The 16,455-nt window shown below is 50.2% G+C and overlaps 7 protein-coding genes across 7 annotated transcripts; 2 read left to right on the plus strand and 5 right to left on the minus strand.

Moving 5' to 3' along the window:
- Window positions 1-645: 645 nt before the first annotated feature.
- On the minus strand, window positions 646-1,736 carry N7458_000694 (NmrA/HSCARG family protein; the record flags this gene model as incomplete). The annotated part of the gene is made up of 2 exons (XM_056904088.1): window positions 646-1,107; window positions 1,203-1,736. The coding sequence occupies 2 exons, from the start codon at window positions 1,734-1,736 to the stop codon at window positions 646-648; spliced, it is 996 nt and encodes a 331-aa protein (XP_056771855.1).
- Window positions 1,737-3,329: 1,593 nt separating this feature from the next.
- N7458_000695 (uncharacterized protein) lies at window positions 3,330-3,751 on the plus strand (the record flags this gene model as incomplete). The annotated part of the gene is made up of 2 exons (XM_056904089.1): window positions 3,330-3,634; window positions 3,676-3,751. 2 exons carry the CDS (start codon window positions 3,330-3,332, stop codon window positions 3,749-3,751), a joined length of 381 nt encoding a protein of 126 aa, XP_056771856.1.
- Window positions 3,752-4,736: 985 nt separating this feature from the next.
- On the plus strand, window positions 4,737-5,975 carry N7458_000696 (glycoside hydrolase family 64 protein; the record flags this gene model as incomplete). Its single annotated transcript, XM_056904090.1, has 1 exon — window positions 4,737-5,975. One exon carries the CDS (start codon window positions 4,737-4,739, stop codon window positions 5,973-5,975), a length of 1,239 nt encoding a protein of 412 aa, XP_056771857.1.
- A 254-nt stretch (window positions 5,976-6,229) lies between these two features.
- On the minus strand, window positions 6,230-7,055 carry N7458_000697 (alpha/beta hydrolase; the record flags this gene model as incomplete). The annotated part of the gene is made up of 2 exons (XM_056904091.1): window positions 6,230-6,568; window positions 6,648-7,055. The coding sequence occupies 2 exons, from the start codon at window positions 7,053-7,055 to the stop codon at window positions 6,230-6,232; spliced, it is 747 nt and encodes a 248-aa protein (XP_056771858.1).
- A 688-nt stretch (window positions 7,056-7,743) lies between these two features.
- Window positions 7,744-12,071, minus strand: N7458_000698 (ABC transporter ATP-binding protein; the record flags this gene model as incomplete). Its single annotated transcript, XM_056904092.1, has 5 exons — window positions 7,744-8,615; window positions 8,672-8,791; window positions 8,842-10,834; window positions 10,895-11,558; window positions 11,608-12,071. The coding sequence occupies 5 exons, from the start codon at window positions 12,069-12,071 to the stop codon at window positions 7,744-7,746; spliced, it is 4,113 nt and encodes a 1,370-aa protein (XP_056771859.1).
- An 804-nt stretch (window positions 12,072-12,875) lies between these two features.
- On the minus strand, window positions 12,876-13,592 carry N7458_000699 (polysaccharide biosynthesis domain-containing protein; the record flags this gene model as incomplete). The annotated part of the gene is made up of 5 exons (XM_056904093.1): window positions 12,876-12,933; window positions 12,984-13,020; window positions 13,088-13,372; window positions 13,463-13,487; window positions 13,548-13,592. 5 exons carry the CDS (start codon window positions 13,590-13,592, stop codon window positions 12,876-12,878), a joined length of 450 nt encoding a protein of 149 aa, XP_056771860.1.
- Window positions 13,593-14,054: 462 nt separating this feature from the next.
- On the minus strand, window positions 14,055-15,844 carry N7458_000700 (synembryn; the record flags this gene model as incomplete). The annotated part of the gene is made up of 6 exons (XM_056904094.1): window positions 14,055-14,154; window positions 14,214-15,061; window positions 15,111-15,455; window positions 15,521-15,597; window positions 15,669-15,743; window positions 15,817-15,844. 6 exons carry the CDS (start codon window positions 15,842-15,844, stop codon window positions 14,055-14,057), a joined length of 1,473 nt encoding a protein of 490 aa, XP_056771861.1.
- Between the last annotated feature and the right edge of the window lie 611 nt (window positions 15,845-16,455).

A 16,455-nucleotide genomic window follows, 5' to 3' on the forward strand; every position in this document is an offset into this window, starting at 1 on the left:
CCCTTTTTCTCGGAGTGGTGCAGCTGGAGACAGCAAGGAGCGCCTCTTTGCGTATGTACGGAGTACTTTGGTGACACAAGCGCCCTCCACCCTTACATTGGAGGGTTATCGCCGGGGCGTAGAGGAGGGGCATTAGCTGCGACAGTTAAGTCGCAGGGAGTGAGTGAATAATACGGACAGAAAGTGATAGTTAAACCCATTCCTACAGACAATTGTGGGATCTACAAGTGTATCTAAGCATTGGAGAGTAGCCATCACCAACCATACACCTCCAGCCAATCAACACTCCCACGGCACATCCACATCCACTAGATGGCTGGCGATATCAACAATTTGGGCAGTTGTATGCCCATGTCCATTCTACCTACTTTCATGACATCTATAGTGCTATCTAGATAAAGCCAGAGGTGTCAAAAAAGAAGGCTAGGGGTTGACATATAGCAGGTCAGGCTTACCTACTTGATTTCATCTACCTCGTCATGCCGTCCCATTTCAGCTCTAGTCTTCTACACGAAATATTCTACTATTCTACTTCCTCGACTTGTTTGAATAGTATACAATTGAAATCAAATTCTCTTTCTATGTCAATACTGTACAACAATCTGTTTACACTCATTAGTCTCCACCTTACCCAAGAGTAGCCCACTAGTGAATAGCTTTTTTATACTCGGCCACATCCAACTGGAAGGACGTCGCAGTCGACTGCAGCGCCTCCTTATCCTCAGCAGACATGATGTCTCGTGCATCGACGGGCATGGTTCCCAGCGGAGTTTCCCAGCTGCGATCGCGGGCGGAGGACCAAAACGCATTCATCTCACCCATCAAGTCGCCAAATCCAGGCCATAGCGAGCGGTAATCGTCATAAGAGATGGTTACCACAGTGGCCGAGCCCTTCTCCTTTGCAAAACCGGTAGCTTCGCCCCACAGGTCCAGGTACGACTGGAAGGTGAAGCTCTCAACAACGCAGAGCACGTAGGTGCCGCCGGCGGGCTTGTTCTTCAAAACGGAGCGGACGAAGATGCCCGTGTTGACGCCGGCGTCGCCGATGGACTGCACGGGTGTGGTGCTGTCCAAAGGAAGCAGCTGCACGTATTTATTGGCGGGTTTCTGGAATTCGTAGGGGGATTTGGTTAGCTGGTGGTCTTCCTCACAAGATCTATATTTGATAATGGTGGGTCTGTGGGGGATAGTTTGGCACTTACCAGGTACATCGGGATATACACCGGATAGAACATATTCTTCGAGAAGAACGTCAAGTACAGGAAGGTGGTCTTGGCTAGGAACTCTTTATCCTGGCGAATATAATCGTCGACGGAGGACTTGACATCGAAGAAATGAACGTTGAACCTGCCCTTGGACAGGGCATTGCTGTTAGGCAGGGTACTCCAGAGATAATGCTGCAGGGTAGGTGTTTTCTTGGCTGCCTTGACCATGTTCACGGCCTGTTGATATTCGATCTTTCTCGCCTGGTCGATACCGACACTCATGGCCGGTTCGAAGAAATTGGTCACCGCAAAGATGGCATAGGCACCTGCGAAGGCATTGACCAGACTCTCTTCGTCGTTGAGATTGGCGCCGACTACTTCGGCGCCCTTGGCCTTCAAGGCCTTGCCGGCATCACTATCGGGGTTGCGGGTGATGGCGCGGACACGGTAGGTGGAGTCCTGGAGGAGGCTGTTGACCACGGAGCCCCCTTGGGTTCCAGTGGCACCGACAACGATAACCAGGTGGGCCATGTTTGATGGAATTCTGCAGATGGCGAAAACTTGGAGATGGGAAATTAATTGAATTCGCTCGTAATTGACTCGCAAGTGGGTTTGATCTGGACTTCCGCTTGTTGAGGATAGGGTCTATTCGGAGGACGGACAAGGCCCTTTAAATATTTGAACGACTACTCCATCCATTGGAAACAAATCTTCGTATGCGCGCGAGGGGAAAATGCTCCATCGCGAATGGAGTGTGGCCATTCCTCCATTAATCAGCCAGAAGATGCCGATTTCCACGCGGGACGAGCGGTATTTCGGTTCCCTGGGTGTTTGTCTTGATGCGACTGTTCATTATTCATCCATCAGCTCAAGTTAAGCGAATCCTGTGGAAAGTGACCTTCTGACACCGTCAAGAGCATCTATTTCTGTGGCTGTTTCCTTGCTTAGTCCACTGGCGGGGTTCTGCGGTAGACTCGAACTCGCAGGTTGGTGCGGATGCTGCGGCCCGCGGGCCCAACTAACGCCCCGTACGTCGTTGACTGGCCAGATCACGTCGAGACTTTCAGACTTCTAGAGAGACCTATCAGGGAAACAATGAACCGAGTTCAACGGGGGCCAGGATAGTTTGAGCCTTGCTATCTGTGAAAATTTGTCCAGTAATTTGATTGAGTAACGGGAAGGGATTGTTTGACAACGCCATTGTCTCTCAATAGTATGACATCCGAGCAAAGTCTGGACCGATCTATCTAGATCTGAAAACCGTTAGAATCACTAGCTACGATGACACGGTCATTTAGTATTCCATCGACTGGGCGGCATACTCTAGCCTTAATTCAGATACAGTGTCCTTCAACGTTAATCTGCAATGAGCACATTGATTCCAGTCTCAAGAGATCCTACCAGGGAGAGTGCTCCCGGATATACCACCCGCGCAAATCAGGACGCGTTTTGCCCAGAAACTCACCGATTCCATTACTTCGTACACCCGCTTCGTTGAGCACTAGAAATATAGAGACCACCAATAGCCATCATACTGTTCGATTCGCACTGGTAACCATCTCCGGAAAGCAGAAGGTGACCTGTTCGATTTTGAGGTCGCGGGTTACGCCTAGACTGCACTATACCAATCTGGGTGAAGCTGTTCCATGGGACGCTCAGCACGGAGTAAGTTAGTTGGTCGGTTTGTAAGCGTAACCCGCAATACCCGTGGATAGTGCTGGCTGATCTCTCTTACCAATTTAACAGACTATTCCACAAGTTAGTACTGTAGTCAGTAGTTATCACCTAATGGACGAAAACAGTCCCAGAGGGGAAGCGATTGTATTGATTAGCAAGCTAGGTTTTTGAAGTAATCCGATGACCATGTATTTGGAACTCGGTGCCCAATTCTCCATGCTTCCAATGGCCTCTTCATGATTGCCAGTCTTGACAAACGCTTCTTCTTCCCAGTGCGTTTATACAGATGTTAGGTTGCCTGATCCTTGGTGACATCTCGACAGGTAAGGCTGGCCTGTAATGAAGGTTTTTTGGATTTGCTCCGTTAGCGAATATTGTAACCGCCGAGGTTGTTCACACTATTGCGTCCAGCTCATCGAAAAATGGCCCAGTGGTTTATCAGAAACTATGGTCCAAGAGCCCCGAATCGTCGGTGGTGGTGGCATTCCTCCCGGTCTTGTTCGCGATAGCATGGCCGAGATGGTCAATCTGGTCCCGACCCCGACCATCTTCCAGCTATGTGGCATTGACGAGACATTCTCGCACAATGGAAAATCGCTACTTCCAGCTATTCTAGAAGACAGGGACCTGCAAAAAGCCTTCTTTTCAGAGGCGGCTTCTTGCTTTCAGAGGAGCCGCTTCTCGACCCGCCATCGCTCTCGTACGACCCCAAGTCCAAGCTGTAGCACGAGAACACACGATTGGTGGGCAAGGTAATATCCAGGCGCGATCAACACCGGATATATGTCTATAGGTTGTACGAACCAGCGGAGTTGAATGGTCTCCGTGCCGATCCTATAGAACTGCACAACCCAGCGACTGATCAGTGATTCGGATTATGGAGAGGCAGACGTTTCGGTAGATGGTCGAGGCCAGGAATGTTTTTCCATTTTCTAAGATGGTCGGTTTCCCAAGGTGGATTTGCCTGATCCTAAGGCTCCCTGGGAGAGACGAACGAGAAGCGAAGCAAAGGAAAGGGAGAATTGTAACCGAATTCCAGCTAGACACGCATTTCAACGATATGACGCTATGATGTTACAACGTCAGAATCTTGTTCCTGAGGGTGTGAAGAGAAACAACCTTAAGACCGTTCGGGCGCCTTCCTACTGGCCGATCATATCGACAGAAGAGCTGAGCGGACAAAGCCAAGAAGGATCCGACCATCACGCTTCCCACGCAGTTGACAGCCATCACCCAACAACCCCAGACTCGGCATTTCGTGCATGATGTGGTGGCCAATATTTCCTCGTGGAGAAGCCAGCCCCGCAAAAACAAGAATGCGGTCATGGATCGACACGCGGGAACGAGATCATCTGCGCACTCGGCATGATCGCGCAGTGGCGCCGACCGGGCTCGCTTGCAGCCGGAACGCCTCTCGGATGCTGGAGTGTAGCCTCGTCCAAGCAAAGATCGACATTTGCGAAAGGATGAAAGCATGTCTGGTCCAATCGTCGTGGCTAGTCCTCGGCCAGGGGGACTACGCGAGGTCATCACGGCGTTGAATCACAGGATCCTGTCAGCATGCCCTTCTGCACTTCACGGGGGAGAAGAAGATCGTCCAGAAGCAACACTGGCTGCTCTGAAGATACTATATTATGGAGTATGTTGGCTGGCTGAGATCGTGTTTGCACCAACCCAGATCTCTCTATAACACTGTGGCTTTTCGTCCCGTTCTTAGTGGGCCTTGGTCTCCTCCTATCAGATTGTCCCTCTGTGTTGTGATCTCTCAAGGTCCATACTACTTTTAACCAGGCAAAGTGCTGCTGGCAGCTGCCCCTGAACTCAGATTCTCTCTCATCTACATTGGCGCGTACAATGTCCACCTTGAACTTCGCGTTGAAGAACCAAACCGGTTCAGACACGGTCTATGCCTACATCACCGGCCAAGCAATCGACAACAACAATGCCCTTTTTCTGCTACAAGCGGACGGCAAGACGGCATACTACCCTACCTCGCCATCGGCTACACTGACAGCCCTTGCGCAAGACTGTGCAATCCCACTCGGTGCATCGGGCAGTACCAAGACCGTGACCATCCCACATATCGCGGGAGGTCGACTGTGGTTTGTGCGCGATGCGAAGCTCACGTTCTATTTGAACCCGGGCCCCGCACTCGTAGAGCCCTCATCATCCAACCCATCGGACGCCAACTATAATCTTTACTGGGACTTTTGCGAGTTTACGTGGAACTCGTCGCAACTCTATGTGAACATTACCTTTGTTGATTTCGTGTCGCTGCCTATTGCCCTGACGCTCACCAATACCTCGGGTACTTCGAAGAGCGTCCAGGGTCTACCCTCGGATGGGCTCGCCACAATCTGCACGGCACTCAAGACGCAAAACTCAAAGGACAGTGCTGGATGGGACAAGCTTATTGTCACGACGAATGGGAACAATCTCCGAGCTGTGTCCCCCAACACGGGTATTACCTTGGATAACTCCCTGTTCAAGACATACTATGATTCCTACGTTGATCAGGTTTGGTCCAAATATACCGATACCACTTTGACTGTCAATACCCAAGGCAGCGCCGGCGATGTCACAGCCAAAGTCTCGAACGGTAAGCTTGCTTTCTCCACCGGAAGCATTTCCTACGACAAGCCATCCACGGCAGATATCTGGAGCAACAGCTCCGGTGCCTTTGCGGTCTCTGGTGTTGCCACCAAAGACGCCATCACTGCCCGATTGGCGGCGGCATTCAACCGCTCCACCCTGTTGATCGACACCAATCAACCGAACGGCGAGACAGTGTCAAATTACTACCAGAATGCCGTGACAAACCACTACTCCAGAATCTGCCATGCCACAACTCTGGACAACCGCGGCTATGCGTTCCCGTACGATGATGTGGCGCCGACTAATGGCGCCGATCAGTCTGGTAGTGTGTATGATCCGAACCCTCAGTTGTTGACGGTTACTGTTGGTGGCTCTTCAAGCAATTCGACCAACAGATCTGCCAATCAGGGGAGTACTACCCCAGCCCAGGGTAATCAGAAGAAGAGCCGGTTTGCTGGCTTGAAGAAAGTGATGAAGACGTTGTCTTGCAACAAGTAAATGACATGAAGAGTGCTACCCACATATGAAGCTTGCGGCTTCTTTGGATGCTTTTATTTTGGTATTTTGCACTTTGGAACATAGCTTTACGCCAGCGATGTAGATAGGCCATTGATTTGTTTATACCTGACTTTTTATCTTTTGTTGTCAGTGAATCTTTGGTACAGCGAGGGATATCCATGTGAATACGATTGTTGAAATACATTCCAGCTCCGATAATGCAGTACATAGCTCTTATGCACTCGAGCATGCCTCTAAGCCTGTTCACCCGCCTGCTTGCGAATATAAGCCACCACCTGATCCGGGAGAGCAAGCCACGGTGAGTGGCCCGCATTAATCTTCTCCGTTTCAATGCTAGCACCCTGTCGCTGGGCCCGATCCACCATCAACTGCTGCACAGCAAGGGGAATAGCAAAGTCGTCCACACAGAGTAGATACGAAGATGGGATCTTCATGTATGCAGCGCTGGTGGCGGGTGAGTTCTTGGTGATCCAGGCGTGTGGTCGAAGCGTGCTGGCCCATTCTCGGCCATCGGGTGCATCGTGGAAGAATAATGCGAATGGGTCACTAGCTGTCACCGTGCCATTTTCCTCCTGAAAAGTATGTCAATCGATCAATCTCATAACATGCCTATGCATTTGTTGATCAATAAGAAGGGCAGCGTCCACTTACATCTCGCACATACCACGGCGGCGGGGTCCCACCAAATGCGCTGATTAGGCTCTCGCCGACTTGCGGGATAAAAGCCGAGATGAACACCAGCTTGACCACACCCCCTTTCTGCCCTGCGGCTTCACGGTCGATGCGCTCCAGTCCATCCAGGGCGCTGTTCACGGGGAGCCCGGACCAACTATGAGAAACGATGATCACTTCTCGGCCAGCATCAGCCTCTTGCTCGACCACAGTTCGCACTGCCGCGATATCTGGCTGCAGGTCTTGAACTGCGGTGGCTTGTTGGATAGATGGGAAAGCGATAGTATGACAGTTGTACCCATGTTCATGCAACGTCTTGGAGATCCCATCGAAGACAGTTGGTGGGTACCAGGCGCCAGGGGCGAAGACGATGGTAGGCTTTGCCATGGAGTCCAATGGTCGGTCAATCGGGCAAAGAGAGCAGTCCACTAAGGCAAAAAGATGAAAGAAGACGAGAAAGGAACAAATTGCAACGAACGGTCTTGTTTCGTCTCTTGGCAGGGCTGAGACACGGTACTTATGCCCGAGAATCAAATATTGTTCCTCCGTCTTAACTGGCAGGTTCGTCCCCGCCCCTCCGAAGGCGCGAAGAGCACGTCTTGGCACCGGCCAGCCTTACGGGAAGTCTTCGGCCCCCAAGACTTGCGTGGCCCAATCTATTTCCATTTTATGGCCATTGGGTCTGAAACTAGTGGATGAACCCGTGATAATGGTTGGATAGGGATAAACACCAGTAACTATATTAAGGAAAAAGGGAATGCATGGGCCTCCTCGAGGACTTCCGTGCTTTGTGTTGATTAGGAAAAGTACACCGACAAGGCTTGGGGGGTGAATGGAGCTTGGATGAAAGAAGGCAAGTCGGAGATCACTGCCGATTTCGCTCGCGGGCCCTGAAGTTCTGTTGAATGGTTACAGGATCAGTCTCAAAATTGAGTTGCCTTTTAAGGGTCGTGGGACAATGACATGGAGATTGGCATTTGCTAAAGTAAAGTATTGTAGGTAGCACCGCGAGAAAGATATAAAGGGGTAGATCCGATCTTGATCGACGAGAGACAAAAGCCATGCTGGAGGGGTACTACGCTTGCTCAGGGTCATTCATCAACCCATATAATCTCCCACCCACTCGCTGCGCGAGATCTCGATAGGACCCATCCTCCACGACAGCCCCTTGATCGAGAACAACCACATGATCTGCAATTTCAATCATCTCCTTCGCATGGGTGATGATAATCACTGTGAGGTCATTCCGGGTAGCTACAAGCTTCTGCACTGTCTGACGGACAATCTCCGCTCCCGAGGGATCAAGACTGGACGTGGCCTCGTCTAGGATGAGGATTTGAGGCTCACGAACCAGAGCACGCGCAATGACCAATCGCTGCTTCTGGCCGCCCGACAATCCAATGCCACCATCGCCGATGACTGTGAAGTATCCGTTTGGAAGGGATAGGATGAACTCGTCAATGCCGGCTGCTTCCGCCGCGACACGCACGTTGTGGACGGATGCTCGGTCAGCGAGTCCGTAGCTGATGTTGGCGTAGATTGTTCCGGGGAAAATAATCGGCTGCTGTGACACAATGGATATGTGGGATCTTAGTGTTGGAATGTGTAAGCGCGATATATCTTCTCCGCCGAGTTTCACCGTAGCTCGGCCATCTTTGGACATGGGCGCTTCATAAAGTGCCAGTAGCAACGAGGCGATGGTTGACTTGCCCGAGCCGGAGCGGCCAACGATCGCGGTGCAAGAGTTCTGGCCGATTGTGACTGACACATTCTTCAAGACAGTGGTATCAGGTCTGGAGGGATATCTGAAGTTCAGATTGGAAAGTTGAATGGGAGTGAGCTTGGAGAGCTTAATATCGCCCTGGTGTTCATACGAGTCCGTTTCGGGAAGATTGACAAGCCTAAGAAGCTGGGTTGCGACCTCGCGAGAGGTGTTGATTTGAGGAACTGGAATAGAACTTTAGCAGGAATTCTGTCTGCACTTGGGTGAGTTCGGGACTCACTCCACGATAAGATCTGAGCTGCATATCCAATGCTGAAAAGCAACAGTGAAAACACCATAATCACATCATTGACTGTAAACTCGGATGCTACGAGCACGGCACCATAATAGAAGATCAATGCTGCGAAGGTTAGTCGTCATGGGATGAACGATTACAGTGAGAACACTTACCACTCGCAAACATGAATGTCGACTCCAGCATGCCGAAAAGCAGACCCGTGTAGCCAGCCCGTTTCAAACCCACGGCCAAGCATTTCGAGATGGCGTCAGCCTGCTTGTTATGAAAGTAACTCTCCAGTGTCAGAGTCCTCACGGTGCGAATCTCCGCAAAGGTTTCCGTAAAGATATCCGTGGCAACCGCACTGGCTTCGCTGCACCGATGCTCCCAAATACCATTGACGCCTTCAAACCCCCGAGTAATCGCGTAAATGAGAGGCCCACAAGCCAGAGCCACCAGAGTCAACTTCCAGCATACAATCAAACTCCAGATAATTGCCATCACTGTGATGGAGGCAGCAACGATCACGAATCCAGCAAAGCGGCCAAGTAAGTTTCGCATGTCCTCGCCATTCTGATCCAGATAGGCCGTGAGCCTGAAAGAGCTGTTTCCGTCTTGCTCAAACCAGGCTCGAGGTTGGTCGAGTACTCGCTCGAATGCCTTTTTCCGAAGTGTGTCCATCCATGCTTCGCCACAATATTCTAGAAAGTAATGCATGAAGAAAGAAGCCAGACCGTCTCCAATAGAGACTCCGAGTACAGCCAATGACCATGTCATTGTTAACCTGGCGCTGTTGGTGCCGGCGTAGAATGTGCTAAACAGTTGTGATAGACAATAGGAAAATATTGGTGTCGCACTGGCGTGAGCCAGGGCCGAGGCGACTCCTAGAAACAAAATGACACGTTGTTTTGGGGTCAGTGTAGGCACAATGGTGCCCATGATGTGAGATAGTGAAGTCATGCTCTTTTTGTTTGGTTTCTTCCGCGACTTGGAGACTTTGCTTTTTTGAATAACTCTTGGGCGTTTTGATTCGAGATTGGGAGCGGACTCGTATGACAACGTACGAGTTGAGTGGCCATCTAGGAAATTGCGGTCGATTTGGACCATCTCAAATTCTTCAATTGGTCTTGAGTAGTAAGAGGCCGGCCGTACCGGTGACATCTCCCTTCTGGGAATACCCAGTAAAGAACCACGTTTGCTGAGATCGTATGATATGTTCAGCATAGTGTCGTCGACGGAGAAAGCATCATCTCTCCTCGCGGCTGAGTTTCGGGTACCTGACCGTGAACTGGAGCGTGCATGATTTTGAGCCAATATTTCTCTGGGATTATGGCGTGCCGTCAGAGCCGTAGAAGGCCTAATTCGCAATCTTTGACTGGATGACTCTTCCCAAGAAAGGCCATAATCGCCCCTCTCCCCAGATTCTTTTCGCAAATTGTCATCTTTCTGGCTTTCATCTGCCGGGATGCGAAAGTACATTTCACTCCCAGATTGTTTCTCCACAGTTTCTCTGTACCCACTCTGTACGATCGTGCCATTTTCGAGAATATAGACAAAGTCTTGCTCAGTGATGTGGGACATATCGTGAGTGATGATGATGGTTGTCTTTCCACTACGCCACTCGCGGATCGCCTTCATCATGGCCACTCGGTTTACAGTATCAAGAGCACTGGTGGGTTCATCCAAGATCAAAATGGGCGTGTCGCGCAACCTGGCTCTGGCGATCGCAACCCGTTGTTTCTGGCCACCGCTCAGAAGATTTCCACCAGGGCCAACGCATGTATCAAGGCCCTCCGGTAAACTCTCGAGAACGCTTCTCAGCATTGCCACGTCGATAGAGTTTTGAACGTCTTCTATTGACACTATGTCATAATCGTGACGACCGAAGGCGATGTTCCTCAATATGGAGTCATTGAACAGCACGCTGCGTTGTTCTACTAGCGTGATGTTGTTTCTAACCCAGTTAACATTGAGTGCGTCAATGGGGTTCGCGTCAATTAATATCTCGCCTGACGTAGGTGGATAGAATCGCATTAACAGCTGACCAAGCGTGGTTTTTCCAGAGCCACTCTTGCCAATGACAAAGGTCGTCTCTCCGGCCGGGAAGAAGAATGTCGACGGTTTCAAAACGACACGATCCGGCTGGGACGGGTATGAGAAGGAAACCTGACGAAAGTGTTAGTGCGCTTTATCGCAATGAGAAGAGCCTCGAAATCATATACGTACATTGTTCACCTCGATATCGCCCTCACAGTGTTCAGGACACAATGTTCCTTTGGTCTCACTGACAACCCTCTCCTGTGTTTTCAGGTCCACGATTGACTTGAGCATGGCACTGGCAACTTTTCCTTTCTCCAACACGATCATCTGTGGCAGTACTTGCTCAATAGACTGGGCTGCAGTTAAGCACGCCCAAAAAGTTCTTAGAACTTCACCAGACGTGATCTTTCCGGCTCGTGCAAGGGAGCTGCCGTACCAAAAACCTTGGACGAACATGCCAAACATCATCCACCTAACGAAGGAAATCTGCAAAGAATTGAGTCTGGCTTGCCGGAGGTAGTGGATAGCGGCCTTCTCGATCCGACTGGAGAAGCTCCAAGATTCAATTCTTTGGCCATTGAAACATTTGACTCCGTCGATAGAATTGATGGCATTGCTTGCAACTTTTGAAGCCTGTGTAAGTTCTTCCTGTTGGTCTTTGATGCTGGGCTTCATTCGTATGGACAGGAAGACAATGATGGACGAGAATATTGGAATTCCAGCCAATGTTACCAACGATAGACTCCAGGAAGTATAGAATCCTAACCCCAGAGATGCCAATGAACGACAGAGATACTGCAGAAGCAGCCCCAGAGGTTGGGATGTTGCCATTTGAAGTTCATGGATGTGACTGAATAGTACATTAGACACATCTCTGACGAGTCTAGAGGATAACTCACGCCTGGACTGCAGATAGGAAAGCCCCCGAACCTTCTTGCTGGGCCTCGAACCATTCGACATCACGTTGAATCAGTTCAGTAAAGACCTTGCTCCGGATATTCGAAGCCTGTAGCTCTCCAAATGCGACAAATACTGCAAAGTATGCACTATTGAGAAACCAGCCAGCCGCCCCTAGTCCGAGCATGCCAAAGCAGCTAGCAACGACCTTGCTGCGAAGCCCATTGATAGCAATTTGACCCGCTCCGAAGGATGTAAACGCATCGAAGGCGTTTCCTAGGAAGATGGCCAAGACTGGTGTCACGCATCCAGCAAGCAAGGCAAGGACGACTCCGATGAGAAGGGTCGGCAGGTGTCTTCGGGTTGTAAAACTGAAGAGGGACTTCCAACCGGGTGCCAGCCCAGCTGTACTATCTTTCTGAAGGGAAGCACCATCGTGTTTTGGGACGTTAGACTTGAGACCCATTGCTTCTCGATATCACACCAGGAATGCGGATGAGAGGAGAAAAGGAACGATAGGTTTGAAGATTGAGACCATGGTAGCAGAGTGGGTATACGAAAGTGGTCTTCGATCGTGGATACATGAAAATCCCGTAGTATAAGCCAGCAATTCATTGTTCAGGAAGAACAATATCAAAAACTTCCTAATGCGGAAAGATTGTCAAATCGAAAGGTGGGGACTGCGATGACAACAATCCAGGTCGATTCATTGTTGTCGCTGTCACGTGCAGGGAGCCAGGCAGCGTCCACGCATTTTTGGCCTTTGCGGATTGGGTGCCTTTGGCATTATAAGATTGGTTTGTTAAGACATACTTCGCCCTTTTCTGGAATTTTGATCGTTTTAGATTGACCGAGCCCAAAGTGCCACCACCCAGCCTCCCAGGCATGAAAGACCCGCCAGCGGGCCCGCCACCTACGAGACCGACTCAGGAGGACAAACCAAGATATTTAATCATCATGAAATGTCATTTGATTCCGGATATAGTTTTGATTCACATGAAGGCCTCCAATCCAGAGATCATGGCCGATTTCCACCTCTAAATGACAAGCGTTGTATCAAAATCGTAATCATTCGTCCATCACTACTCATATCCTCTCTTATCGGTCTCGACACGACCCAGCGGAGCACTTCCGTCTGAATCGTTACAAAGTTGAAGATGTATCTCTCAGAAAGACCACAGGGCAGGTACATGCCGTCGGTCTAGCAGCCCGGTTGTGGAGCGGGACTTGGGTTCAAGCCAAGCACAGTAGAAAACAATCGTATGCGCGCTCAGGAGCTAGCCTTCTGGGAGCGCTCGTAGATCCAGTCGTTCAGACCAGCACGGTTGCTAGATGAGTCAGTCTTAGTTTTCAAATGCGGACTCGAAGAAGTTCTTACCGAGCAATCTCAATGGCGTAGAATTGCATGCGAACACCTAGTCCCACCGTCAGCTAATATGGCCCCTTCTCAACAGAGCCGCTCTTGTGTCCGCTACAACTCACCAAACACAGTGGTATCCTGGTCATACTCGGCATCGGCACGAGTGCGAATGATGGTGCCAAAGTTGAAATCGTCTATCTTCTTGTCGAACTTGTTGATCCAGTTGCGCCACTTCTCTTTGCCAGCCTTGCTCTTCATGTCGTCCTCGTTGATGGTCGCAGCGAGATCGAAATCGGGGAATTCGGTCTTGAAGGAATCGTAGATCTCGTCGTCCATCTTGGTGAGGCGCAGCTGCGACCCCTTCACCTTCTCGAGGATCGCCCAGTATGTCATGAGGTGTTCAACAGCTGTGAAAATTTGTAAGTCAGCATCAATCGGGTGAATTCTAGAGTTGTCCCAGAAAGAATTGCGATAACACTGCACGATCTCCGACTAACCTTTGACTGCGAACTGCTTCTCCATCTGCAGGAATTGTTAACGATGACTTGGTCTCCGGGCAGGGGGAAGCGTTCGGTAACGTACATCCTGCAGGTTCTCAGCCTGCTCGGGATCAAATGGCTTAGACATCTTGATTATCTGGCGGTAACTTCAACGCTTTCGAAAGATCACAGCGAGAAGAGAAAATATCGGGGATATATAGTCAAGAAAGGTGGGGAGCGCGTGCTGTGCCCCGCGAATATTTTTTTCGGCGGGCGGAGAGGAGTACTGCCGCCCGAAAGCTGTGTCCGCCCACGGTACGTCATTGGGCCGCCTGTACTGGAAGCTCCAAGTGATTACTCTATACTTCTCTCGGCTTCGAGTAACTTCTCGGAAAAAAAAAAGAAAATTTTACTTTCGGACGAAAACATTTTGTAGAAGTACTTGGTCATTATCGAGTGGTATAGACCTTGGTATAAGCGACTAAAATGTTTGCCAATAGGTGCGTAGCACCTTGAGTATGGGTATAGACAAATGCATGCTAGATGACAGCCGAATTTCAAATGCTCGCACATTACCGAGTCCATGAAACACTGGTGCGGCCAAGTGTCTCTAATCACTATCGGCATCATCCGGAAGTTCCTCAAATCGTCCCTCTCGAACTGCCTGGGCCACGGGATTCTCCATTGTGATCAGACCATTTGCTCGAGCCCTGCAATGCAAAGAGATCAGTAAATCAGTTTCGCCACTCTGAACTGCAGGGAAACTAACCTCTCAAACAAGACAAAAAGTCTTTCTGCTTCTCTTTCTTTCTCCTCGTCAGTCATGGGGGGACCTGTATCCTTCGGCTCGGCAGCCCAACGCTGCCCAGTGATTGGGTTGACTTCCGAGTCCAGACCATCAGCATTGTTAGTCGCGAAGGCTTCGCCTGCATTCTGTGGAATCTCCATGCCACGAGAAGCTAAGAAGCCAGCAGCAAATCCATAGCCGATACGCCGTGTGAGATTTTCAGCATCCTTGCCAGAAAGAACGAACATCAGTTCGGAGATACCAGTTTTCAGGTTTGGATAGGGGCTGGTAGAAAGCTGCAACAATTTTGAAGCAAGAGTATCGGAGCGTCCAATTGGCAAGCTGCGCTCACTGTCTTCAGGCAGCAGGAGCCATTGCATATACTTTCGCGGGCCATCAGGAGCGATTTCATGGACGACGATGAGAGAGTGTAAGAGGGGGACTGCTTTCTCTTCCAGCTCCTCCGGGCGGTAGAGTGACACCGCTTGGTCAAGGATATTGATCAACTTGTCAACATTGCAGTTCTGGTTGAACTTCGGGAACAGAGGGTTGCTCTCGAAGTGTTTCTCTTTCTTCCCCTCCAGGTCCAGCACGGACAAAGAGTTAATTAGGTAGCTGATCAAACCATCGAGCGGCTTGGTCGGGATTTCCATCCTGCTGATGATCTTCAAAATGTGAGGTATCGAAGGCGAGAAGTTGACAGCAAGGTCGGGATACAACTTTGAAACGTTGAAAATGAGCTTTAGGGTATCGATAAGCGCCAGTTCGTCCATCTGCGTCAATGGAGGTCGGCCAGACTTGGGGAATTGTTTCGCGTGTCGGGATAGTTGCTGTTCTCATCAGTCTAAAGGCGCAGGAGTGAGCGGTTAGAACACGCACATAATTCACGTTGTCTCCAAGGGAGTTCTTGTTGATCAGGACCTCAAAGTCCAAGTTGCTGTCGTAGGTCGAAAGGAACAAGATCCGACTAGTGACCATCTCGTCTTCAGAGTTATCAGTCTGGAGATTTGAAGGGCCAGTCAGCGATAAATCCCAGGTACTCGTAATTGAGAGCGAAATCCGCACCTTTAATCTCTCTGCTAGTTTGCCTCCGTATCCCGTGTCCGCGAAGACCTGGCGCATGCTGGAATCAAGAAGGAGAGCATTGGCCACGCAGCGCAAGGCCGCACGCCGAACATCAGCCGTCTCTCCTTCAATTCCATACCGAGCCAATAGTCCGATACCCTATGACACCTGTCAGAGCCCCGTATATGGTAAGTGGAAACGGCGATCGTGAATGTTAATCGTACATCGTTGCAATAGATTGGTCCGGCGTCGACGGGGTTCGTGCCATGCTGGCGCAGTTGTAAAAGGGTCTGAACTTTTTCTATAATAGAGTAACTTGCGCGTTAGCTCAATTATCTAGCGAGTCTCTCAGTCTCTCATCTTGGAACTCACGAGCTGGAGTAAGCTGCTTCTCTTGCAGGTCCTTTTTGAGCGTTCCCAACAGCTGGGTAACCTGTTCCAGCTTGGCTGTCATAATCCGTTAGTCGAGGGTATTAATTCGATTATATACTTGCGCAGGCGGTTATCTGCAAAGACATACCTGCTCCCTGCAGCTGGTTGGAACTCATTCTTTTCTGCGGTTGCCCGAGGTGAAACTTCCCCCAGCTCCGAAGAAGAACAGGCCACCGGGCGATTTGAGAATTGGAGGCGATTGAGTGCGCGTCTTGCCCAGCGTTGCTATAGCTTGATCATATCATTACAGAACAAGCAGGCGGGATGTTGCGCTCGCGAGTGACAGAGGAAGAAGGAAGAAGAAGCAACGCGGGGAAAGGAGCAACTCCGTCATGAAGCAGAACACCCCACCTGAGCTGCTTGTTTAGGCCCGCTGCCATCCCCAGAAAAAAGCTGGCTGGAGTCGGCAGTCATCGGAAGGCCGGTCGCTTTGTTGTCTCTACGTCAGGAAACATCCTTGCTAATCTGCATATGGAGTCCTGCAACCCTTGAAATCCTCCGTCGCAAGCGTGATTGGAAAGTTGTTCCCGACAGTCTTGCGGCGCCTCGGAAGCCACACCGCTGAATTTCAAGATTGGTCTACAAGCGTAGCATTTACGGATGGATGTAAGAATAGACAGAGTTAGAAAGACTCTGGAGTTGGGACATCTAAATTCAAAAATCATGCTCAGTCCAGAAAGCCCCGATCGATCGGGGTTTGGCGGGTCATCAATTGCAGAAGGAAGGA

This window comes from Penicillium daleae, assembly GCF_028827525.1.
Source record: "Penicillium daleae strain IBT 16125 chromosome Unknown utg000001l_segment0_segment0, whole genome shotgun sequence".
Lineage (NCBI taxonomy): Eukaryota > Fungi > Ascomycota > Eurotiomycetes > Eurotiales > Aspergillaceae > Penicillium > Penicillium daleae.